Here is a 26,384-nt window from a genome sequence, read left to right as displayed (position 1 = left end):
AGCCAGCTTTGCATACACTCTTCCTCCTCTGGCACAAATTCTTCCTCCCCTTGTTAATGTCGATCATGGCATAGCATCACTTCTGCACCACCATTAGCCAGGTTTCCTCTTAAGCAAGGCTTGCCTTGCTTAAAACCTAGCTTCATATGCAGATTAAGACAACATTAAGTTGTTTAAGAAAAAAGTGGTTGGTATGTTAACATGTCTGCAAACGTACTGAATTCTCCCAGCAGAATTCATCAGTTACAGCTTCTGAACACGTGCTTCCTGCATGTTTGTAGAAATGCATCCCCCCATTACAGTATTCACTATAGTAACATGTGGTGAGTTGGATGCATTGTAAACAACTCTTTTCTGTATCATGTGAAGCATGATAATAATTAGCATGCTTGCATTAGCACATTACCTCTGGTTTACTGTAGCAACTACCACTGGATGGTACAATTATCCTTGTAGATTCAGAGTTAAATCCAACCTAGTAAAATGTTAGAAGATTCAGCTGTTTTTTCAAAAACCTCCTAGAGGAGTCAGTGTTAAAGAAACTGTACAGATAATACTATTATTTAACCTCTTGGACAGAACTTCACATCTGGGTGTCAAGCTGGATAGCGATTCGCAGTAGAATGAGGTGGAGGTAACTAATGGGGCATGTTAGCAAGTTCAGACAACATGCCCACCGGAACTTACATACTGGATTATCTTGACTCTGATATTATGTTCAGGGAATTTTTGTAGAAACACTCACTATGCTATAGGAATGCATGATTCACACTTCTCTGTAGCTTTTGGTTCAAATAATTAATTTCAATGTGGCCCTCTCATCATAGTGGAAGCTGATTTGGAAATCATAGTGGAAACCCTAAAACTAGCATATTTGAGCCTCTTGTGCTATTTGCGCCATGTACAAATCTTGTTACTGCAGGGGTAGATCACAGGAGAAGCTGAATGCTTTCAAGCCAATTTCCGTTTCCATATTTACCCAAATAGGTGAGACTGAATTTAAGACGATGTGTTAAGACGGAGGTTAAATACAAGTTATACCTGTATTCGCCTATAAGAAAGAGAATGTTGAATCTGACACCCCACCCCCATATTTAACAGGAAAGAACTGAGGAAAAACCTTGTCAGATTCAGGTGAATACAGTTGATGTTTGTGTTATACACAGATTTAAGTCTAACATGTAAATAAGTCGCCCCAGAAAAGCAGGTTTACCCCCTTGTGAACCATGCAAGTGATGTGTGCAACTAGGATGCTGGCTGGGTCTTTCCTCATGGTCTGAACAGTGAATGACTATGCTTTGCTCACACACTTGGATGTTTAATGGCATGCTGAAGGCATTGTGAGGATAAAAAGGAATGTCTTGAGCCAGGACTTGTTCCCACACACATTGCTGGCATTTTAGAGAGCTAAAACATTCAATTTTTGGAGTGTCATTCTTCTCTTCCCTTATTCCTTCTTGTGCCAAAGCTCAGAGGTGGCTCCTATCTTGAAATGATGGGACATCTAGCATTGGGCTCATACCAGGGGGCTAACTAGTGGGTGACACCATTCTGCTCTCAGTCAAATCACTGCCACAGTTATCATATTTATTTCCATTGGGATGGGCAAGAAGAGACTGTGGTTGGTTGCTGGTCACCAAAGAAACAATTTTTGTGTTGCGAGAAGTGATGTGGAACCCAATTACCTACAGCAGTGGTTTTTGAATGACCTTCTAGGGAACCTATGATTTCCTCAAATGATTATCAGGTTTCTCAAAGAGAAGACTAAAGAGCAGTTAACATTGGACAGGTTTTCCCTGAAATAAAGTGATGATGGGTATATTCAGTGATGGACCTAACTCACACAGGGCAAAGGTGAAATCCAACAAGCTTGACCAATGTCCTGCAGAATTGATGGTGCACTTTAGAACCTGTCCTGGAATTCTTTTGAGCTGGAAGCATTCCTCAGCAGATAGAGCTATGTGCAAAGAGTTCTATGAAGGCAGAATGTTTTTTAAAGGCCCAAGGCCATGCTGCTTAAAATATGGAGGGAAGGGAAATGAATGGGTAGAACAGTGTCTAAAACTCATGTCACATTGTTCAATTTTGAATATGGTTAGGGCTGTGAAGTCAGGTGTCCAATTTGGTACATCAGACAAACATTAAAGAAAATGAAAGGCACTTGAGCCCTTTCCTTGCTTTTCTCACAGGCAAAAGAAAAAAGAGAGATAGATCCAAAGTATACATACTGATCTCACAGAAAAGGACTTTCTGCTTGCCACGGTCACACAAACATTTTCTCTGCTCCCAGACGCACTCAAACTCCAGCAGTTTTTTCCAACCAAATCCCAAACTGGTAACTAGGAGACAGAGCCAAATACACACTTTTGCCTTGCTCCAATCCATTCATGACTTTTAAACACTAATCCCCTTTGTACCTCTCCTCCGGAGCCAATCCTTGCCTGCAGCCCATTCAGCCTGGTACAGAGTTTTCTTGCAAGCTTCATTTAAGAACGGAGAAGGGAGGGGAAGGGGAAAAAAACATTAAAAAGAAAGGTTGGAAAAAAGTAGTCTTTTCTTCCTGTCCCAATCTCGGTCTGGAGTGGAGAACTGTGTTTGTATGTTCTGTGTCTTTGGAGCAGCGTAAAGACAGGGCTTTCACTGAGACCGAGTGCTTGTCTGTCACAGCCCACAGCATTCATTCCCAAACAGTGTCTGCCATTCACAAGCTGCCAGGCCTGGATGCAGAATACAGCTTAACTCAGGAGAAGACTGCGAGAAGCTGAGAAAAAGGAACTGAGGTGGGAGAGAAGAGCACACCAAGGAGGAGAGAGGCAGAACAGGCTAAGAAAGCAAAATGGAGGGGGGACTGGTAGGGGAGATTGCATTGTTAGATGTAGGATTGCCAACTGAGCAGAACTACAAAGTGGCCTCCTCCTGTGTCTTTAAAAGCAGAAACTTTTCACAACATGGAGAGAAGCATAATAATCTACAAATGAGGCACAGGAGCAGAAGCCAATAAAAAGCTGGCAACCCTAGTTAGATGTGAGGAAAGGGGAAACACAAGTTAAAAACCTACAAACATATCTGAGGTTTACTTTGAGCCAAGTATAGATCCAGCCAGAAACTGTTTTGAATAGAAGGGCTTAGCTCTTAAATATGTGACAATCTGTAGTCTGGCAAACTGTGTCTCTGCTCATGTGCAAGAATGGCTTTCCTTTACCACTTGGTACCCCCAAGCAGGCCCAGTGCTTCTGGGCTTCAGCAAAATGGTTTCAAACCTTCAATCAAGCTTGAACACTAGCATCTAACCTTTTAGAGACTGAGCGCTCTCTCTCTCTCTCTCTCTCTCTCTCTCTCTATATATATATATATATAACAAGAGACTCTTGTTTTACCTTATATAAAATAATAATTTGTCATAATGAGACAGATAGCAAGCAGATAAATTTGGTTTGTTTTCGCTACTTCTTGTCTGCCACACTTTGAAGCTTGATGCTGGGACACCCTGCTAAATAATGTTGGAAGCTTCAAAATATGTATTCACCTGCACCTAGAAATATAGGTACGCTTAGATATCACAAATCTATACCTCTAAAATATATATTAGTATACATATATACAATTTGTCCATTTCAAAGCTCAGTATGCCCACTAGAAAAGTTACATATAGCACCAAAGCAAGAAAGGTGGTGTTCTAATCAAATCAGTATTTTGGGTAACATATTTTAGTACCGTGTTTCCCCGAAAATAAGACAGTGTCTTTTATTAATTTTAGCCCCCAGAAATGCACTAGGGCAATTAGCGGTACATCAGAAATTACTGCTAGGTCTTACTTTCGGGGTAGGTCTTACTTTCAGGGAAACAGGGTATTAGTTGCTGTTGCACACTCCCCTTCCCCAAGGGTGGGGGAGAGTATAGGGCACCTTTAACAAGTTAAGGGTGTGTGTGTGCGCGCTTGTATGGAAAGCCATGTCAGTCCCAGAATGCTAGAATGCAGGTGTCCCCACAACCCATTTCCTCAGAAAACTGTTTTCAGTCTTGTCCAACCAGGCAACAATGTTTCAGCTCCCATTTTAGCAGAAAATTTGTCTAATGTGGAGACATGTGGCAAGTGAAAAAGTTCTCATATGTAGACAGATAAGGGCTGTGAGTGGCGAGGAGGAAGAAAGTTTACTCCTATATATATTTCTACATGTTGGGTTACCATTAAAACAAACACTGCTTGCCTTTGTTCACATTCACACAACCAAAGAGCCAGTGTAGGAGATCAGAAAAAGTACATTATTGCCCTCATAGAACTGTACCACTTCAGAATGCAGGTGGGGAGTTGGCGCCTTGGAATGCCCTCCCTCCTATTACTCCCTCTTATCACTATAGTCAGCTTCCATACAACTCGAATTAGCTTAAATTCGGTTTGCAAATATTTTTTCCCCCTGACAGAGGCTCTGTCCCTCTAACAACTGCCTGCCAGTCAAAGATTCCACTAGTACATCTTTTCCTAGCATGGGGTGAATAATGAACAAAAGCTTCACCCATGGAATTTCTGTCATACATCTTTAAAGTCCCAGAGTTTCTAGTAGGTGAAAAAGTTGCACCTTTCTCTTCTAAGTCAAATGTTGTGATTTATAGACAGGAAGCACTAGTTTAGAATTGCCACATTCTGCCCCCACCCACCCCCGAAGATCTCCTATCCTTTTAACAGTTTGACATACAACATTCACGAGGTTAAACTTCTTTCCTCATGCCAACTGTACACTAGGAGAAGCTTCACCTGCTGAACGTCTGCTTGCTACTCTGCTAATAAAGGCATAGGAACCCTGCGCGGGGCGGGGGGAGAGAAGTGTTCTAAGCCTCAGCACTCTAATTTCAGAAATGAAGCACCAGTTTTATGCTAGCAATTCACTCTCCCCCTGCTGGTTCACAAGATGAATGTGAGCTGCTGGTGGTGGGGAATCTTGGAAAGAAATCATTCTGGCCAGCTCAGGAAGATTGGTTTCTATCAGGAGGTAAATAAATAGGGGGATGGCTGAATATCTTCCAGGCAGCCTTCCAACAACCACAAAAAGCTCCCCTAGTTTGCTCTCCCAAATTAAACATGGAAATTAGTCAGTTCCCTCATTACAGGCACCTGGGAACTGGAGAGTGCTTTCAACATTTCTATAGCCCTTTGGACAGCCATTGCAATAAACAAGTGGCCAATCCGCAGCCTTCTTCCTCCACTTGATGGGGATTCTTTTGGGGCCCTCAGTTTTGTTGGAAGAACAGAACAAGGCCCCTGCACAGAGCCAGGGTGCGACCCTTTGAAGAGCTAAACACTAACAAGAGGGCTTTCTTTAGGCTTGGCTAATGCTGGCCCTCAGTCACAAATCTGTTATGACCTTACTAACTTGAAGAAACAGCTCAGTAAGGAACACAAAATAAGAACATCTAAAAAACACTCCCCCCACTTACCCCACTGCTTGATTCAGGCAAGTTTTATGGGTGATTGTTTCCAGTTTCCTCAGAGACCAAAGTGTTGCAAAGATTTGAAAGAAAGCCACAACTAAATTAATAATTAGAGCACTTGAGGGGATGTCAAATTTCTTTCTAGGAAGCATTCAGGAAATTGGTTTATACACCGTGCTAATAAAGCCAAACCTTAAAAATGTTTGTTGCCCCGACTGCTTTGTAATAGTGACCTTGGCTTTCTAAATAGGTTCTTTGTACCAGAATTTGTTCATAGTTATGACCAAGGGGTTCCCAAAACTGACCTCTCTTCCCTTCAGTGTGGGAGAGAAGCTAAAAAGGTTTGTGCAAGATGAAAAGGGATAATTAAGGAGAGGAAGGGCCAAAGGGATTTTTTTTCAGTCTGAAGGAGGAAAACTGAATAGCAGGTTGAAATTCATCAGGTGCAGTTTTTCCCACCATGGAGATGCAAGGGTGAAGATAAAGCTTCATCACTGATTGATTGATTGCCTCAGGCAAGATGCCTTAAATACCAGTTGCAGGGGAGTAACAGGAAAGAGGGCATACTCTCAGCCCTTTCCTGCGGACTTCCTAGAGGCATCTGGTAGGCCTCTGTGTGAAACAGGATGCTGGACTAGATAGGCCTTGGGCCTGATCCAGCAGGGCTTTTCTTATGATTGATTGATTTACTGCCTTTCATAAAATTATCCCAAGGTAGTTTACAAAAATTAACACAATAAAATTCCATAAAATCAGTTTTAAAATAAACTAGCTGGGCCAGGCGCAGAGCATCTGCACCTCTAGTTCTCTCCCTGCTCCATGTCCGCCTGCGGCCACCGATTTGTTTCCCCGCACCCCGCCACCACCGTTTTCTCCCCCCCACTGCCATTTTGTTGCCTGCCTCACCTGCAAGCCTGTCCACTAGCGCCACCGCTTTCCTCAACCCCGTCGGCAGCTCGTTCGTAAACTCTTGTGAGAACTGCCACACATGGGATTAGCGACGGGTACACTTTAGCAATATATATAGAGAGAGATTAAAACCATAAATACATCAAACACAGCCATAAAAACAAAACGGAGCAGTCGGAAAGGATGGACTGGCAACCCCTAGGGGGTAAAAGCTTGAACAAATAAAAGTGTTTTCATTTTTTTTTAAAGCAGCCACAGACACCAGAGAATGGGGACACTCACCAGGAGAACATTCCACAGCCTGGGGCAACAACAGAGAAGGCCCTGTCCCGCAGACAGGCAGTCAAGCCTCTCTCAATGTCAGCATTGAATGTCTGCCTGTCAGTGCTCTTAAAAGTACAGAAATCACACCAAGAGAAAAGATAGAAATCAAGTGTTGTATAACAAACAATTAATAGTAGTTAAATAGTATTTAACATGTGAATGCTCAGGAACGTACAACTCTCACAGAACCTGATTGCTTATCATGATTGCCCACTTGTTCAAACTAGGTATTTTCAACCAGGCGTACTTTGAAGCCTTGTAGGGAGCATACAAGTACTAAGACTCCTGCCACCTAATGCCACCCATTGACTTCCTCTCCAAGAGAGGAGCAGGAAGACTGCCAGGCAACATACCTCCTTCCTCCTCTCCATCTGACATGACTGGCTAGCTATAGGCTCAGTCCACCTCCCCCTCAGCCTGACTGACAGGCTTGGCAGCAAGGGAAATGCTGGCTGATACTCAGCCTGCTGTCAGTCAGGGAGGGGTGGGCTGAGCCTGAGCAAATAGCCGGCCAGTCAGGTAGAGAGGAGGATGGAGAGGCGGGGTCAGGTCAGGGGTATGCTGTAGAGCTCTGGCCATGATTCTTCATTGGACAGGAAGAGGAAGGAAGTCAAGAGTCGTTTGGGGTTATTGTCTGATTCCAGGGTGTTCCCTCTAAGAAACATAGGAAGTTGCCATATACTGAGCCAGACCATTGGTCTATCTTGCTCAGTATTGTCTACACAGACTGGCAGCAGCTTCTCCAAGGTTGCAGGCAGGAATCTCTCTCAGCCCTATCTTGGAGAAGCCAGGGAGAGAACATGAGACCTTCTGCTCTTCTCAGAGCAGCTCCATCCCCTCAGGGGAATATCTTACAGTGCTCACATGTGGTCACCCATTAAAATGCATCCAGGGCAGACTCTGCTTAGTTAGGGGGCCAAGTCATGCTTGCTACCATAAGACAAGCACACGTACATGCGCTCATAAGGTTTTTTTATGTCTGCTGCACACACTGCCTTGATACTGTCATCCAGAACAAAGCTCATTCCGCACAGAGATGAAAAAAGTTAGGACCACTGGGGCAGCTTCATTTAGTTTGTATTTATTTCCCAAGTTTGGCAAGACTTACTTCTGGGTCACGATTCTTGGCTGCTTAGATGGGGTACTTGAGCTGAAGCTTTGATTTAGCAGGTGTGCACTTGTTTAAAAAGACTGAAAAATCCCTGATTAAAACTGTAACCTGAGGCCCTTCTCAGAGTGCCCCCACCTTCTGAGGTTAGATGGACAGGGCCTGGGGAAAAGGTCTTTTGAGTGTTGCCATTGTTTAATCCAGGTTTAAATTGTCACAAAGCTCACTGAGTCACTTTCGGCCAGTTACTATTTCTTCTGTTGCCTCCCTCGTGCCAAAATGTGCCAGAGACCTGTTTTCTCATTCTTTGTATAGTGTCAGGTATATGGGTGGCCCTATATATAACTATTATTATTAATACATATATGCCTCTGGCATTCATCCCGAGAGATCTGGTCAACACATGCAACCAAAGCGGTAAAGTACACTGTGCCGCTTCAGATTGCAAACACGTACGTTTCCTTCTTGTTTTTTAATGCTCATCCTCCTAAAAACACGCTGGAACTATTTTCTAGCACACCTGGCAGAAAAAATCTAGTGCAGCCCACTCCCTGCTGCTATGCCAGTTTTGTACCTGCAGTGAAATTTAGAAACAAAACATGGGAGAATACTAAACAATATGATCTCCCACTCACAACTCTGAAGTGATACAGCTCATTCTGCCACCTGATCCTGCCGCATCTCCACCTTGAGACCAAGGCAAACCACCCCTTAACCCTCTCTTCTTCATGTGTCTCGATAGAGCTCTCCCCTTGTGCATTTCAGCTATTAACTCCCATTTCCTTTGTGCAAGTCATGGCTTGCATTAAGCCAATGTGGATAACTCAGCCAAGGCCTCCATAGGAGCTGAAGCTGGGAGGAGAGGGGTTAAAAAGCACTTTGCTCATATGGGAGGAAACAGCTGAGCTGGAACACAGATTGAAGCCCAAGGAGGCTAGATTGAACCCCAGCATGGTCAACTGGACTCCCTGTAGAGTGAGGCCTGGGACAGGTGCAGGGCCTAGCGTGAGTTACACACTCTTAACATTTCCTAGATGGTACTATGAGACCAGAGTCTTCAATTTCACAGATAAGTCTAAATTCTCATTCATTTGTTCTTCAGAAGAACGGAAAGTAAGATTTTACTAGTGCTAGTTGCTAGAACTGCTTCTTCCATTGATATAATATAATACAAGAAGTACACCACCATGCATCTTTCCCCCAAAACAGGAACTGTGGTCAAATTCCAGCAGCTCTGGAGTGCACAGGTCATCCCTTAGAGACAGACACATATCTTGTATTTTTACTGCATTACATTTGCACGCATCTCCAAGACACTGGCATGATTTCACAAAATTGCCTTTATAAAGTAATATGAGAAGGAGCCATTAATGCTCAGGGGGTGCCATTTTATTACTCTAACACATTATTTTTCACTCAGTGGTAGGCTAATTTCCCTTGAGCAGCACATAGAGGAGAGGAAGCGTAATCGCAAATACAGTACATGTGATGGCCGTGCTGTAGATTGAGTTCCTCTTCATTTGTGCTTCCAACCTCCTTTCTGTATTGCACAGATCTAGAACTACGTCCTGTACCTCAAAGCCCTGGCTGTTCCCCTCCACCAAAGGCCTAAGCAATTCTTTTTCCCCAGGTATGGGATGAGGAGTACTTTTTAAGGTCTGCACCCCCATGGCCATTTTCTCCAAACCTTTTTCCAGGTTGCTAAGCTGCTGCTGCAAGTTTCCAAGGAATGAGTTTATTTGTTTAGAGTAGCCCAGCTGTTCGTTAACAGAAACTAAGAGAGGGTCTATTTTTAGTGATGTGCTCATGCTGCCTTTGGCAGAAAGAGCCTCCTCCTCCACTTCCTGTGATGTCACAGTCACAGCTTGCAGGATGTTCCTCAGGTTGACAATGAGGTCACTTAGATCCCTCTGTTGGGAGTTATGGGTAGAGGCTTGTTCCCTGATGGCTTCCTGGAGGCTTATTGGTCCCTTTTGTGCTTCAAGAACTAAGGCTTTTAACTCCTGCAGCCTAACTCGGTTTACATAAGTGGAGCCGAGGACCCCAATAATGGCCCCCAACACTGAGCCAATAATAGACCAATTCTTTGTTTTCTCTGCTCTTGTTCGCTCTTTCTCATGGCTTTCCCTCACAGCGGCAGAAAAGAGAGAGAATGTTTCCCGTTCAGACTCCTCGGCAGTTAGGTATGTGGTTCGGTATCTCTTTTCTTCCTGCAAGAAAGCCAAAAGAAACTTATGCAGCATACCTGGTTAATGCAAAGACCTGCACAGTTGCTTATTGGATAATATTTTATCACATAATATTTATAGTTTGGGTATTTAAAATATTTTTATTTATAAAACAAATATATAAAAACACATATTTTAATATTATAAATTTCAAAACAGAGAAGATATGTTTCTCCAAATGTTGAAAATAAAAATAATAGGTTTAAGGGCCCACCTAACCAGCAACATATTAGAATTCCCAGTCCATTCCCAGAGTTTTATTACAGCAGTCAGTTTTTCCATTTTTGCAACTAGCAACAATCTCTCTTTAACTAACTTGACACAAAAAGCAAACCTCTATTTCAGTGTTTTGCCATCTTAATAATTGCTGCTACCAACATTTTTTTCCAGTGAAAAACAAATTGTATTATGTCACAAGGCATTAGGATAGGGCAAACAACAATTCCAGTGAATGAATAAGAACGCAGTACTGGAGTCCTGCTGGGCAATATCAAACCCATCATCTCCAGCATAGGCTCAGTGGGGTTGAATTGCAGCTCCCTGGTAAAGCACTTGCTCTCTACACACAAAGTCCCAGTTCAAACCCAGGCATCAGTAGGTAGGACTGAGAAGACTTCCATCAAACTCTGGAGAGCTCTGCCAGTCACTACAGGCAATATTAGATGGACCAATCACAAATCACTAGTGTGGCTAAGAATAACCAAACAAAAAAGAAAAATATTTTTGGGGAGAGTAGAAAGGAGGAATCACCACCCGCCTTAACCCCACTCCACCCAAGAGTTTGCCCTAGAGCCAATTCCACATAATTCCACCATGTCTTGGACATTTTGATAAAAGAAAAGAAGAGAACTCACAGCCTGCTCCTAACCATGTTTGCTCAAGAACAAGTTTCACGGAACTCAGTGGGATTTAAAAACTGGGTTTAGGTCTGTAGCCTTATTTTGACAGGATGTCTTGATATATGGATTCCCTTTCATGCATGCCCTATGCTGCAGCAAAAACCCAGAAGCAACATAAACATGTACATCTGTCCATTCCATCTCCAGCAAATATCTTTAGCTCCTTCCTGTGAGAGATAGTGCTTCCCTTCTATCTTAAAGTCTGCAAATCCCTCTTAAATTTTTTATATTTTAAGCTGCTCTGTATGGAAATGTCTTGTGACTGAAAAGTGCCAAGTGCCCACCATGCTCCAAATAAAGCTCTGTAGGCAATTGACCATTAGTGCTCACTGCCTCCTTTCCAAGTGCTGACAAAATTTTCATTTGTGGCAGGGAGCTCTAGAGCACTCAGCGCTGGTTTAGTGTGGAAGGTCTGGAGCCAAACTGCCTTGGAGTCTATGTGATAAAAGGCAACCTATCACACACGACTAGTTTCATCCTTCCAAGGAAAGGAAAACATTGTCAATGTCCCTGTGCTGAAATCCAAATTCTTCATGCAAACAGGTGCAATCCAAATTCTGGGCCTAGAATAGATGAGTTCTGCTATTTTTCATACTGCATTGTGCTTCTGCATGTCATAGATAGAGACACCAAGCTGTGCAGGACACAGACGACTCAACCCTGAGTCACTAGAAATCTTGCCCAGTCCCCCTTCTGAAATTTCGCCAGATACTGCCTGCATATTTTCAAGCTTACCTTCAAATCTTTAAGGGCTAGTAACTTGTGTTTTGTTTTTAATGGAAGTAGAAATGTATTTACATACTAGTTTATTTATGACACCGACTCGACGGCACACTTTACTTTTATTTACTAATGAGGAACAGCTATGGAATCCACACAGCCCTGAGCTTATGGTTCTTAGATTATTATAACGAGAACCCCATAAATAAAGGGAAACACTTTATGACATGATTACTCCTGGATATAAACTCTATAGAAGGGACAGGGAGGGGAGGGTTGAGGGAGGAGGGGCACTGTATATCAAAGAAGGGATAGATTCCAATAAGCTAGAAAACCTAGATGGACCAGAGTCCTCCACAGAATCATTATGGGTAACAATACGAGGACTTAAAGGAAATGTGTTACTAGGGACGTGCTGTCGCCCTCCGGATCAAAGTGCTGACAGTGACCTGGAGTTGGAAAAACAAATAAGAGAGGCGTCAAAGAGAGACAGGGCAGTAATAATGGGAGACTTCAACTACCCACACATAGACTGGGTAAATTCACATTCAGGTAATGAGAGAGAGTCCAAATTTCTAGATGTGCTAAATGACTGTGCCTTAGAACAGTTAGTCGTGAAACCAACCAGAGAGATGGTGACTTTGGATTTAATCCTGTGTGGTGCCCAGGACCTGGTGTGAGATGTTAAAGTTGCAGAACCATTGGGTAGTAGGGACTATACAGTGGGTATAGGAAAGAATCACCCCCTTTGATAGACCTTAAATTCCAGTTCCCTTACATCCTGAAATTAAAACACAAAGACAATTCCCTTCACCAGCTGTACTTATCCAATGCAACCTATAACATCCAACTGAAAAACATCACAATTACAGTCCAGAAAAAGTGTCAGAAATAAAAAACAAGAATTACTGAGATTGAAAAAGGATCACCACCCCCCCCCAATGTCAATATTTTGCTGAACCACCTTTTGCTTTAATAACAGCCTTGAGTCTGTTGGGATACTTCTCTATCAACCTTGCTCATCTAGACGGAGCGATATTTGCCCACTCCTCCATACAGAACTGTTCAAGTTTGGTCACATTGGACGGTAGGTGTTGGTGGACTGCTATCCTCCCTGGATCCGGTCGGCCCTCCAAACTGGATGGAAGAGCAAGGAGGAAACTGGTAAGAGAGGTTACCAAGAGGCCAATGGCCACTCTGAAGGAGTTAAAGGACTTCATGGCAAAGAGTGGTTGTTCTGTGCATGTGACAACAATTTCACGAGCACTCCACAGATGTGGCTTGTTCGGGAGGGTCGCAAGGAGAAAGCCACTTCTCAAGAAAGGCCACATTAAAGCTCGTTTGAGCTTTGCCAGAAGGCACCTTGAAGATTCTGATGCCAAATGGAAAAAGGTCTTATGGTCAGATGAGACCAAGATTGAACTATTTGGCCTTAACACCAAACAGTACACCTGGCGTAAATCCAACGCAGCTCACCATCCACAACACACCATACCTACAGTTAAGCATGGAGGTGGCAGCATCCTGTTGTGGGGGTGTTTCTCTGCCTCAGGGACTGGGGCTCTCGTTAGGGTAGAAGGAAAAATGGATGGGGCCAAATACTGTCAGATTCTGGAAGAAAACCTGCTACCCTCTGCCAGACAGTTGAGGATGGGCAGAAGATTCACCTTTCAACATGACAACGATCCGAAGCACACAGCAAAATTGACCACACAGTGGCTGAAGGAGAAAAAAGTGAATGTCCTCATGTGGCCCAGTCAGAGCCCAGACCTAAATCCCATAGAAAATCTGTGGAGAGATTTGAAGATAGCAGTCCACCAACACCTACCATCCAATGTGACCGAACTTGAACAGTTCTGTATGGAGGAGTGGGCAAATATTGCTCCGTCTAGATGTGCAAGGTTGATAGAGAAGTATCCCAACAGACTCAAGGCTGTTATTAAAGCAAAAGGTGGTTCAACAAAATATTGACATTGGGGGGGGTGATCCTTTTTCAATCTCAGTAATTCTTGTTTTTTATTTCTGACACTTTTTCTGGACTGTAATTGTGATGTTTTTCAGTTGGATGTTATAGGTTGCATTGGAGAAGTACAGCTGGTGAAGGGAATTGTCTTTGTGTTTTAATTTCAGGATGTAAGGGAACCGGAATTTAAGGTCTATCAAAGGGGGTGATTCTTTCCTATACCCACTGTAGTGTGATCCAATTCAGCTTATACATGGGTGGAGAATTGTCAAGAAAGTCCAAAACAGATGCATTGGACTCAGGAGAGGAAACTTCTCAAAAATGAGGGGACTGGTAAGAAAGAAGTTCAAAGGGAAAGTCAGGAGGGTCAAATCACTCTAGAAAGCATGGAACTTATTTAAAACCACAGTTATTACACAGAACTTATTTAAAACCAGCATGGCTTCTGCAAGGGCAAGTCTTGCCTCACGAACCTTTTGGAGTTCTTTGAGAGTGTCAACAGGCATGTGGATAAAGGTGATCCAATTGACATAGTATGCTTGGATTTCCAAAATGTTTTTGACAAAGTTCACCACCAAAGGCTCTTGAGTAAACTTAGCAGTCATGGAATAAGGGGACAGGATCATGTGTGGATCGGTAACTAGTTGAAGGACAGGAAACAGAGTAGGAATAAATGGACAGTTTTCACAATGGAGGTAGGTAGGAAGTGAAGTCCCCCAGGGATAAGTACTGGGACCAGTGCTCTTTAACTTGTTCATAAATGATCTAGAAGTTGGGGTGACCAATGAAGTGGCCAAATTTGCAGATGACACTAAACTACTTAGGGTATTGAAATCCACAACAGATTGTGAAGAACTCCAAAAATATCTCTCCAAACTGGGGGAGTGGGCAACAAAATGGCAATGCTGTTCAATGTAAGCAAGTGTAAAGTGATGCACATTGGGGCAAAAAACTTCAACTTCATATATACGCTGATGGAATCTGAGCTGTCGGTGACTGACCAGGAGAGAGATCTTGGGGTCGTGGTGGACAGCTCATTGAAAGTGTCATCTCAGCATACAGCAGCTATAAAAAAGGCTAATTCCATGCTAGGAATCATTAGGAGGGGGACTGAAAATAAAAATGCTAATATTATAATGCCCTTATACAAATCAATGATTCGGCCGCATCTGGAGTACTGTGTACAGCTTTGGTCACCGCATCTTAAGAAGGATATTGTAGAACTGGAAAAGGTGCAGAAAGGGGCAACCAAGATGTTCAGGAGCCTGGAGAACTTCCTTATGAGGCTAGGCTACAGCATCTGGGGCTCTTTACCTTGGAAAAGAGGCGACTAAGGGGAGACATGATCGAAGTGTATAAAATTATGCATGGAGTTGAGAGGGTAGAGAAATTTTTCTCCCTCTCTCACAACACTAGAACCAGGGGACACCCCAAGAAACTGAATGTTGGGAAATTTAGGACTGACAAGTAGGATGTGCACAGAACTAGTTCGGAGGCCCTTTATGGGCCTCCGAACCAATTTGAAGGCAGCGGGGGGTCTCCCTTTAAGACTGGAGGGAGGGTGCACTTACCCCACCCACCACTTTCCCCCTGCTGGCGTTGGCGTTTCAAGCAGCCCATTGGGGCGGCAGCATACCTCCCTGCCACCCAGTTGCCCTCCTTGTTCCAGATAAGACCAGAAGCTGCTGACACGCCAGCACATCAGCAACTTCCAGCCATATCTGGAAAAGGAGGGCAACGGAGCGGCAGGGAGGTACGCTGCCGCCCCGATGGGCTGCTTGAAAAACTGACACCGGCAGGGGGAAAGTGGCGTGCACCATCCCCCCTGCTCTTAAAGGGAGACCCCTGCCGCAGTTCCATGCACATCGCTACCAACAAGCGGAAGTACTTTTTCACACAGCGCATAATTAATCTCTGGAATTCCTTGCCATGGGATGTGGTGATGGCCACCAGCTTGGATGGCTTTAAAAGGGGTTTAGACAGATTCATGGAGGGCAGGTCTATCAATGGCTACTAGTCTGATCTCCAGCCTCAGAGGCAGGATGCCTCTCAATACCAGTTTCAGGGGAGCAACAGCAGGAGAGTGGGCATGCACATACCTCTTGCCTGTGGGCTCCCCAGAGGCATCTGGTGGGCCACTGTGTGAAACAGGATGCTGGACTAGATGCGCCTTGTGCCTGATCCAGCAGGGCTGTTCTTATGACACTTAGTGGAAGCAAGAGTAGGCATGTTCTGCCCCTTGACCCAATGCACTGGGTCACTGGGACATGCACTGGGAAGTGTGCATAGGGGTTGCCCAGTTAAAGTGGTAGGAAATGAACTCTGCCAATAGTAGGTAGTGAAGCTGTTCCAAGAAAAGCAAGCTCCCTTTCGCACCTTGGAAATACATTTTTCACACAACGCATAATTAACTGATGGAATTCACTGCCACACAAGTCCTATTCAAAAGTTATCAGTAAAACACTGTAGGTGGCTACAGTGTGTAAAATGGAGCTGGATTCAGTCCTGCCCTGGCTCCATCAGGCATGAGCAGTAACACATCACAATCAGAGCAGTGTTTGGTTGAAGAGGCCACACCCGGGATGGCAGGCACTTCCATGATTGGGAAGTGATAAGCCTATGGCATTTTACTGATAATGGTATTTTACTGGGTAGCATGCAAGGGGAAATCTTCAAATCCTTCTGTGGGCTTCTGAGAAGCATTTGTTAGAAACAGGATCCTGGACTTGGCCTGACCCAGCACAGGTCTTCTTTCCTTAAGTAAGAAAACAATTCAGAGACTGAGCAACTGCTCAGACTTTTTCAGATGGCGAGATTAAATTTCCTGACAATTATTATGGTATGTGTACATTTATAGTGAAAGCTATTATGCAACCCAACCTGTACAGCAAGTCATGGCGAGTCACCCACTATGATATAAAATGCAGCTCATCCTGGAACTATTTGTGAACAAAAGAAGAAAGAGAATTTAACAGTATTGCATTCTTTCGCTCTGCTGCAGGGCACAAATGGATGAAAAGATTTTGTTTAAGCCACTCCATCAGCAACATTAAACAAACATATTTTGGGAGTAGAAGGAATGCCAGGCCCACTGCAAATTTATTCCCCATCTTTAAAAAAAAAAAAAGTTCTGGAGGTATGGCAACTTGGCAGAAAACAAGGCATGGGAACAACAACAAAAACTGAAGAAGCATATGGCTAAAAATATTAAGATAAACAATAGAAATCTCTTTAAATACATCAGAAGAAGCAGGAAGCCAGCCAAGGAGGCAGCTGGACCATGAGAGGACAAAAGAGTGAAAGGATTTGCTAAATGAGGATAGGGAGACTGCAGTGAAGCTGAATGAATTCTTTGCATCTGCCTTCTCTGCGGAAGATGTTGGACAGAGAATCACGTTTTTTGAGGAAAAGATGTCTGAAGAATTAAGTCAAATAAGAAGAGACAAGAGAAACTGACAGACAGAAATAATATCTTTAGTCAAAACTTTGCAGAGATCAGATGGATGAACTGAAATCAAAATAGTAGATAGGAAAGAAATATAACCATTTCACAGAATCCAGGACTACTGAATTTATTTACAAAAATCCAAAGGCTAATATAAAAGCCTTTCTTTTTTTGGTGGCACTAGAATTTTGTGGTCATATGTTTGAAAAGGATTTTGTTTTCCCTCTAAGGCTAGTTTAAAAACAAGTCCAAAACACATCTAGGATTAAAAAACATTAGCTTCACATATTTTTCTATTATTTAATGTTTTTGTATACCATGCCAATTTTGAGCATGGATTGGCTCCCAAAGCAGCTTGAAAATAAAAAATTCATAAACTTTAAATTTGTATACAAATACAAAACACAAAGATATAATTATAGTAGGGCTAGATGGTGGCGGTGCTTCAGGCTATCTTGCATTTTTACTGGTAAGCATCTTCCTATTAAGCACAGAAAATTGGTTTGAAGCAGTGAAGGGTTCACTACACTCCCAACTTGAATCCCAGGGAATGGTCTATAGATATATTATGCCGCTACCCTGCTGAAGATAAGCAGGCGTAGGCCCGGGTCAGTGGATGGATAGGTTACTGCCTGTGAACCTCATGTATACCATCTTGAGTTGCATCACTAAAGAAAGATGGGATATGCATGTAATAAATAAGTAAAATAAACTTCAAGAAGGTGGGGTAAAGCATAGGTAAGGTAGGCAGGGATCCCTGCACATGCTCTAAGGAGGGCTGTTCTGTGTTTTCAAAAATAATCAGGATTTTGCTCAAAACTAACCAAATTCTGTATAAATCATAGAAATGAAGCAAAGTTACATAATTTCTGCTGTTATTGCCAATTATAGGGAGGAGCAAAAAGGTACACAGAGCACTTGGAGGATTCACAAGATTTCACCAGGCACTCCCCACATGCTTTCAAGCTTATCTTTATAGCCTTAAAAACTAGAAGCTTATTTTTATAAGGCAATTGCTATTCTCATGATAGTAATTTCTAAGTCCAATACCAATTTCTGCTCTTGCACAATGTAGCAGTAAAACTGAGGAAGCAATGCTAGCAACACCATCTTACCCTGCATGTTCAGAATGCCTGGCTACAAAGAACAGTTTAGCTGGCTACAACAATATCCTGCTCCAGCCTCCAAACTAAATTCACCGCGCCTCAAACAGTCACCTGTGACGGGATGTGAACGGAACTGGTGGGAGGTGGTCCGAAGGGGGGGGGGCAGTACCTTTAAGGGTGGGGGAGTGTGCCCTTACCCCTCCTGCCGTATTTCCCCCACCGGCACTCCATTGAATAAGTCCCCATCGGGGCGGCAGCATACCTCCCTGCTGCCCCATATCCTCCTTGGACGTTAAAGGAAGTACCCGGTGCACGTGCACGGCACGCGAGCATCCATGGCGGGCAGGCACACGATCAAGTATAATGTGTGCATGTGCACGACATGCACATGTGCACCGGGTACTTCCTTTAACTTCCGGCCGAGGACACCGGGGTGGCAGGGAGGTATGCTGCTGCCCTGATGGGGACTTAGTCAATGGAGTGCCGGTGGGGGAGACGTGGCAGGAGGGCGGAGGGTTAAGGGCACCCTCCCCCACCCTTAAAGGTATGTCCCCCTGCCTTTGTAACGTCGGAACCACCGGTCAATCAAATAGGTTCCATGCACATCCCTTCTAGGGATGTGCACGGAACCACGGCAGGGCGGTTCAAAGGTGGCAGGGGTCTCCCTTTAAGAGCAGGGGAGGGTGCACTTACCTCTCCTGCCGCTTTCCCCCCACGGGCAATGGTTTTGGGGTTTTTTTTAACAGCCATCGGGGTGGCAGAGTACCTCCCTGCCGCCCCGTTACCCTTGTCTTCCAGATATGACCAGAAGTTGCTGATGTGCCTGCACGTGCTGGCGCATCAGCAACTTCCGGTCATATCTGGAAGACAGGGGCAACGGGGAGGCAGGGAAGTATGTTGCTGCACCAATGGGCTGTTAAAAAGCCCGATGCCTGTGGGGGGGGAGTGGTGCGTGGGAGGGTTAAGTGCACCCCCCTGCTCTTAAAGGGAGACCCCCGTCGCCTTCGAACCGGCGGAACCGCTGGTTCTTCAAACTGGTTCGGAGGCCCATAAAGGCCTCCAAACTGGTTCCGTGCACATCCCTAATCCCTACCTGTGACACCTCCCCTTCCTAGGCCACCCTTCCTTCTTTGCCCTGTGTATGTTTTTAAGTTCCTCAGAACAGAGTGCTGTCCTCTTGTACTTTGTAAAGTGCCATGTGCACTGATGCCCCTGTATAAATCAATCAGTTCTTCAACATCACCAAAATATGCCATATCCTATGAAAAAACAAATATTACTATCAAAATAAATTATGCAGATCCAGTCCTTAGAAAATATATCCTGCACTCAGAATGTCTAAATGTTTTTGTTGCTTCACTGACCACCCAAGATGTGTGTCCTTTCAGGATAGCCATGCCACAGAACAATTTGGGCCAACATCCTCATAAACCAAGAAGTGTTCACCACCACTAAAAGCAAAAGTGAATACAGAATTTTCCTTCCTTCATACCATCCAAAGGTTTGGCACTATCCTTACCTGCAGTAACTTGTGTTCCAAAGTTGCCAGTTCCAGGTACTGAATGTCATCACGTGAGACTCGGTCTAAACGGTCCCGAATTTCTTTCAGTTTGGCCTGCTGGGCCTCCCAGCTCTCACGAGCTTCTCGTACGATCCCTCGGGCCACCATAAACTGTTTCTCAGCCTGAAAGAAGATGGATGGGAGGGAAATGGTCTACCATTTAAGAAGTCTGACAGTATAATCCATTGATGTTGGGAGTGTTTGCACTTACAAATAACTGTCACCCATTCTAAGCCTCAGAGACAAGATGGGATAAAAATTAATAGACAACATAAGGCATGTATTCATTTTATCTAAATGTGCCAATTATGTCATCATTACCTCAGTCACATTTCCTTGAGCCTCTCGGACTTCATTGAGTCCAACAAATTCCTCATATTTGTCCCACCAGCTTCTGGCAACTGCAGAGATTCTCTGAAGGGAGTTTCTCCCCACAACCTTCCCAGCTTCTGACAGACGGTGAAGAAGATTTGTGGCCATTTCCACTGTTGTGTTTGCCTCGGGGCTCTTGGGAGCTGGAGAACAGAATGTCCTCACCATATGCAAGCGTATGCTGTGGCTCCTCAAAGCTAACAAGTGGTAATGTTGCATGTTGTGGTACCTGGAGAGCAAAAGTACCATGACACCTCATTGAAGCTGAATGCAAACTCCAGCCATTATGGAAAATGCCTACAAGGATACAGCATCAAAGACAAAAATATCACTACATTTAAAAGTCATAAACAAATCTATTAAACAAAATCCTTTAAGTACAGAGAGATGCAATACCAAGTATGTTTACTCAGAACGAAGTTTCACCAACTTCAATAGGTAAAACTTGCTACCTAATAAGCATGTTTAGGATTGCAGTACAGGTGAACATTCACAATCATCTTGCAACATTAAAAAGTTGTTCTTAGGTCGAAGGCAAGCAAATGGAAAGAGAGTACATGTGATGACATAAATCTACAGCATGGTACCAAAGCAAAAATATATGTGGATGTGATTGCCCAAATGATCACCTAAATGTCAGAGGTCTGCTGACTGATCGCCAAATGTAAAGGCACAGTGAGGGACTGATGGAAGAGCTTGAGAATCCCTTAGTAACTATTTACCTTTTTAGAGAGGTCTATCTTACTTTCTACTGACTGCTGAGTGAAAGAATAAATATGTCTGCCTAAATGTTTGTCTTGTCAAACCCAAACCCTGACCAAGGAGTTGAACTCCCTGTGCTTTTTGCACCACATCACTCTCAATTAGGACTCTGCCACCTTCAAAACAAACCGCACACATCAATAATTTAATCCTGACAGAGATGCTGTGGCTTTAGCAGCTGCTGCTAGACCGACCGACAGACAGGCAGCCAATGAACAAACGCACATTCTTCTGGCAGGAAAGCAGCGAAGGGGGTAGGGAGAGAAGACGAGTTTTGGCTGCTAAACCTCTGCCTGTCACAGAGCTGTTAAAACAAACACACAGAGAAGAAAAGCGACAACTCTGTTTTCCCAGTGCTGGGAGCCTGGAAACTTGGGGCTGTCGGATGGATTCCAATTTATCTAGAAATAATCTGAAATTACCGGTTTGTTGCTCCATTCACGGCTCTCGCTAACCCTGCCCTTTTCTTGGCTGCTCTGCTCCCACCAACCCCCACGGCTTCCTGGTCTGGCCCCCTCCCCCGACGCACTCTACTGCATCCACTTTCAGGCAGTTCTGCTCCCCCCCCCTGCTCTCATGCAGTCCTTTTCTCCCCCCCCCGCCCCGACTCACTACAGGAGGACTTCCGGGTCTGGACTGTAGTTGCCGGGCAAAGCCATACCGGAAGCGGCGCCAAAGTCCGGGCAGAAACCATGGGGCATCTGTATGGACCATAGATTTAGGCAACCGCGTCCCTAGAGACTGAAAATAAGTTCCAGAGACATACAGTCAGTCAAAAATTGGAAGTCGCCATCGGCTGTGATTCTCTATGAGTGCAGAATGGGTTGTTGTAAGCCCCGGGTTCAATGTACTGAAAATCTCTTATGCTTTTCGTTGGTTATCGAGAGTAGAAAACCAAGCATCCAGAGTAGAAAACCAAGCATCCAAGTCCGGAAATGTAAATAAGGTGTACGATGTGACTCTAGATTTAGTCTTTATGTTTGTCGTACTTTAAAAATCATATTTCCGGTCTAAAATTGAATGAGCGTAACACTTGGAGAGATAGAAAAAGGCAAGAGTTACTTCCGGTAGCAACTTAGCGCTGTCACAGGCCATATTACCATAGAAGAGCAAAAACTTATTAAAAATCAATTATTTCACCCGAAATAAGAACCGAGACGTTGCTGTCATGCCTTTCTTGCTCAAACAGTTTTCTAAGTGAAAAAAAATCATTCTTCTCCATTGACTTATAGGGGCAAGGCTCAGTTCTGCGCCGGAGAGACCAAATATAGCTTCTAATATGACCCCTGAAGTTTTCTATTAAGACAATGAGATTGGTCACTCTGGTATTTTCTTATCTTTGTGGTTCTTCTTCCCTTTTTCCTAACGCAAAGCGTTTTTACCACAGAGATGTCAAGGCCTAGAGCAACGCCACTCTGCTCCCATAGTGGCCGTTATTGGCTTCGAATTTATTTATTTATTAACGGAAGTTCAGGCTGTGCGTAGTTCTGGTCGTCTTTTTTTCTGACTCTATGCTCTCCTTAGCGGCGCTTTCCGATCTCGTTGGCTTCCTCGACTCAGGGTCGGCCGGAAGTGGTTCCTTGCGAGCTCTTGCCTGAATCCCCGTGCGGTGCTCCGTTCTTTTTCCTCCCCTCCGCAGTCTTAGAGGCTTTCGGGGCGAGGACCAGCCAAGAGTGGGGGAAACGCGAGTGCTCTGCCAGCGGTCACGCCATGTCGGGTCGAGATGGTAACTTGCTGGTCGTGATGGCGGGGGACGAGGGGTCGCGACAGCCTCAAGTGGAAGAGGGAGGCCGGGCTTGGGGGGCTGGCGGTGACGACATAATGCTAGCAGAGTTGTGGAGAGGGGTCTTTGGGGCCTAGATTTGGGGGAAGGAGAAGTTGGGATGGGAGGAGAAGGGAGGGTTGCCAACTGTCCCTCATTTCAGGGATGTAATGTTGGTCCCTATAAGGACAGCATTTGTCCCTCATTTATTCAGTTACATATACGTCAATGATACTCAGCCTCTTGATTACCACTGCGTACACCTCCCAGCCTCCCCCGCCAGCCAGCCCCCTCAAACTTGTGTCCCTCATTCTGGCAATGAAATGTTGGCAACCCTAGGAGGAGAAGGAGAAGCTGCAGGCCTTGGTATGTGGGTGTGCGTCGATCGAGGGTTGCTGTGGCATTTCTGTACTCCATCATCTGATCTGCTCTCCTCCCTTCTCCCTCCTTGCCGCAGGTGGTAAGAAGAAACCTTTGAAGCAGCCCAAGAAGCAGGCGAAGGAAATGGATGAGGTGGGGATGATGAACGAAGAAGTGGTGCAGAGTAAAGGGTGTGCTTGCTGGTGAAGCAAGTGTTGGTTTGAGGAGACTGTCGTTCTAATTTGCATTGTATGTTTCAATAAAAAGCTCAAAGCTGTTTACATAGCAAGGGGTAGGAGAAGATGGTTCGCCATTCCAAAGAGGCTGATAGTCTAGAAAGAAATGCAAGGGACACGCCGGGAACAGCCATTGGGAGAGATGCTAGGCAGATGGATAGAGAGAGACAGTTGCTCTTCCCCTGCTTAATATGAGAATGCTTCCACTTTAAAAAATGTCTCTTTGCCCAGTTGTCAGGGGTGATATTTCAGTGATGTGGCAATTCGTATTAATATCAGCTCACCAAAAATAACTATAATGTTTGATTTGGAACTTAATTTGAAATGTGGTTTTAGTCTGGTCTTTTAACTTGTTTAACTTTATTGATGTTTTGTTTTGCATTGTATGTGTTTTGTTGATGGTGTGAGCCTCCCGGAGCAGTAGTGCACTGGTGGGGTTGGGGTATAAATAGCCTAAATAAATAAATAGTAAATGACAGTGATAATTTTAGTTTGGCCATGGCTTTGATTGCTAACAAATGTATTAATAGGAAGATAAATCATTCAAGCAAAAACAGAAGGAGGAGCAGAAGAAATTGGAAGAGCTGAAGGCTAAAGCTGCTGGGAAGGGCCCGCTTAGTAAGTGGCTTTCTCCTAAGCTCCATGCAAATAAGGACTTAGCTTGAGCACTGAGGCTGCTGTGCAGACATAGAAGGGAAGATCAAGGTTGGGTTAAGGATATAGAGCTGGAGCTTATGCTGAATTATATTCTGGGCCTTCAGTGTGAGTGTTTTGCTAATAACTTTCAGGCACAAAGACAGGCCTGCAAATGTTATTCACCTTTCTGGGCCCAATGTTGTCTAATAAATATCTGAATAAATGTGTGCATTTATTGTAGGCTGCCTTGTTGGAACCCAGCTGCTGGTCCCCTCCCCAGTTTTGTACTGAATGTCCCTTGCTTTCTTATGACTATGCTGTTCCCATCTGACACACCCATTTGGTGGAGGGGATAAGAGACTTTTGCTTTCTCTGATGGAGGCCAGTTTTATGATTTCTGTATATATTTCTATACTTTTTTTAAAAAGTGATCACTCAAAGCGGCTTGAGCTCTATATAGTGTAAATTCTAGTGTATTCAGTTTATATATAAACAGTTTTCCTAACTGAGAATAAGCATCCTATGAAACTGTCTTATACCAGTCCAACCCTTGGTCCATCTAGTTCAATACTGGCTGTGTTGACTGGCAGCAGCTCTCCAGAGTTGCAGAGAGAGGATTTTCCCAGCCCTACCTGGTGATGCCAGGGATTGAAACTGAGGCCTGCTGCATGCAAAACATGTGCTTTATCACTAAGCTGTAGCATCTGAATTCCAACAAGAGGAAAGTGAGTTCTAAAGAGCTGGGGCTGTAATAGAAAAGCTCTTTATTTGTTGCCTGCCCTGCATCCTCCCTAAGAGTGGGATTTTGAGAGTGTTGTCCTCTGCAGATATCAGTGGACAGATGGGCTATTTGAGAGTAAATCCTGTTACTGTCAGTGACATTTACTTCTAAGTAAACTTGCACTGAATGCAGCAATAACAGAGGCTGATGTATATGCTGAGAAGGGCTTTAAAAGCCCAAAGCAGCAACTGAAAATTATGTTTGGAAGTTGCATGCATCCCCCCCCCCACCCATACACTTGCATGTTTTGTTCTAGTTGAGCCATTGGAACTCTGTGTCTGCAGCTCTTTTTCTTTTAAAACTCAACCCAAGATTATCAGAATTCTTAAGAAGCTATCAAATTTCCTGTCTTAATAAAACCTGGAAGTTCCTAGATCAGCCAGCAAGGTTCCTGCTGTCCTCCAGCAATTCTACCACTTTGTGTATATGGCATTTTAAAGAACCTTCATATGAAAGTGAGAAGCAGCATTGATTTTTGAATCATTTCTCTGGAAGTCTGAAGGATCTGATATTAGCTGGATCATAGAACTGAACTTGAATAGAAATGTCCTGGCAAAAACACAGTCATGCTAACAGTTCTTTAAGCAGAGTCTCCTGCTGTTCCACCAGTTTTCTCTAGAGGGCAGCATAGTGCACAGAGCAGGGTGGCTTAATTGTAGGTGTGTGCACTGACCACGGTTCGTGCACTGGTCTGAATCTGGTCCGGTCCGGCCCAGTTCGGCCAAACCTCAGACTGGTCCGGCGGTTTGAGGCAGCACTGTATGTGTGCCTGGGGGTGGCATCTTTAACAGTAAAGACGGTGGGCCTTACCAGCCGGAGTGCCACTCCAAGCAGCTTCCTGCTGCAGCGGTGCTCCCCCTGACAGCCCATGTGAGACGCCAGTGCAGCTCCATCACTCTGCATTTGTGGAGGCCAGGTGAGTGGAGCTGCACCATGCATAGGCTGTCTGGGGGAGTGCTGCTGCCGCAGCAGGAAGCTACTTGGAGCAGCGGTCTCTTTGGTAAGACCTTCCATCTTTACTCTTAAAGGTGCCCCGCTTGCCACTGCTGGACCGGTTTGCATTTTTAAAATCTTCCTCCATACCTGAGTTATACACACAGACATAAAACTGTCTAATGTCTGAAAAAGTAGGAACTGTGTGAATGAACTTCAGATGGTTCTGGGAATTCTGCAAGATACTTGTCCAATTTACAGTTTTATGTCTGTTTCTCTCTGTGTGTGTGTATAACTTGGGTAAGGAGGAAAATACAAAATGGCCCTTAGGAAGCCCAGGCCAACTGTTGGAGCGCCTGTGCTTTCCCTGAGTATCACCTGTTAGCTCTCTTTCTTAGCTAAAGCTGATAACAGTTTCTTTCCCCTTGCAGCTGGTGGTGGGATCAAGAAGTCTGGTAAGAAGTAGCAGGTTTGAAGGACTACACGGCAAAGCAGTGAGATGGATTTCCTTCTGATGGATGCTTGACAGTGAGACTGACTTCCAGGCTAATGTCATGGGAAATATTAATTTGACCACCTTTGTAAGTTGTATTCAAATAAAATAAATGCCTTTTTAAAATGACTGTTCAGTTCTCTGCACCTGTATCCTTTGGCTTGTGGTGTTACCAAGGTGCAGTGTAGTGGTGGTTATAATGTGAGTCTGTTCAGAGCCACAGAATGCAGCAGTTCTCTGAACATTGCTCAGTGGTGGTACCCAAAGTCTCACTATGAAGCTCTTCATTGGACTGTATGTTACCCATCCCTGCTAGACTATGATGTATCACTTCAAAATAATTTTTTTCAGAAGGATTA

At 44.3% G+C, this 26,384-nt stretch overlaps 2 protein-coding genes across 5 annotated transcripts in view; one reads left to right on the top strand and one right to left on the bottom strand.

The window, feature by feature from the left end:
- The window catches only part of TMA7 (translation machinery associated 7 homolog), a 46,442-nt gene extending 20,287 nt beyond the window's left edge, over nucleotides 1-26,155 (top strand). The window contains exons 3-5 of the mRNA XM_053303244.1: nucleotides 23,044-23,099; nucleotides 23,713-23,800; nucleotides 25,964-26,155. Of these exons, the coding sequence (XP_053159219.1) occupies nucleotides 23,044-23,099; nucleotides 23,713-23,800; nucleotides 25,964-25,998 (179 nt within the window). The 3' untranslated portion in view covers nucleotides 25,999-26,155. The remainder of the gene's footprint in view (nucleotides 1-23,043; nucleotides 23,100-23,712; nucleotides 23,801-25,963) is intronic.
- CCDC51 (coiled-coil domain containing 51) lies at nucleotides 9,140-22,564 on the bottom strand. Of its 4 annotated transcripts, none has more exons than XM_053303217.1 (4): nucleotides 21,486-22,564; nucleotides 20,012-20,359; nucleotides 19,649-19,813; nucleotides 9,140-9,978 (listed from the first exon to the last, which is right to left on the bottom strand). In XM_053303217.1, exons 2-4 carry the CDS (start codon nucleotides 20,309-20,311, stop codon nucleotides 9,196-9,198), a joined length of 1,248 nt encoding a protein of 415 aa, XP_053159192.1. In that variant the 5' UTR covers nucleotides 20,312-20,359; nucleotides 21,486-22,564; the 3' UTR covers nucleotides 9,140-9,195. The 4 variants fall into 4 exon arrangements, with proteins under 4 accessions (XP_053159192.1, XP_053159191.1, XP_053159190.1 ...); XM_053303216.1 differs by having other exon boundaries at nucleotides 21,437-21,567; XM_053303215.1 differs by lacking the exon at nucleotides 21,486-22,564 and adding an exon at nucleotides 21,247-21,401.
- Nucleotides 26,156-26,384: the final 229 nt, after the last annotated feature.

Source organism: Hemicordylus capensis, chromosome 2 (genome assembly GCF_027244095.1).
Source record: "Hemicordylus capensis ecotype Gifberg chromosome 2, rHemCap1.1.pri, whole genome shotgun sequence".
Lineage (NCBI taxonomy): Eukaryota > Metazoa > Chordata > Lepidosauria > Squamata > Cordylidae > Hemicordylus > Hemicordylus capensis.
The sequence above is the reverse complement of the archived record's forward strand: the minus strand, read 5'-3'. Positions and strand labels throughout refer to the sequence as shown.

Bases quoted from the DNA above. Each gene is read 5' to 3' on its own strand.
- CCDC51 (XM_053303217.1), bottom strand. From the start codon at position 20,311: ATGGTACTTTTGCTCTCCAGGTACCACAACATGCAACATTACCACTTG. The intron at 19,814-20,011 runs GTAATGATGACA...ATCTTCTTTCAG, and splicing joins CTCAAGGAAATGTGACTGAG to GCTGAGAAACAGTTTATGGT. The intron at 9,979-19,648 runs GTAAGGATAGTG...GCTTTCTTGCAG, and splicing joins TGGAACACAAGTTACTGCAG to GAAGAAAAGAGATACCGAAC.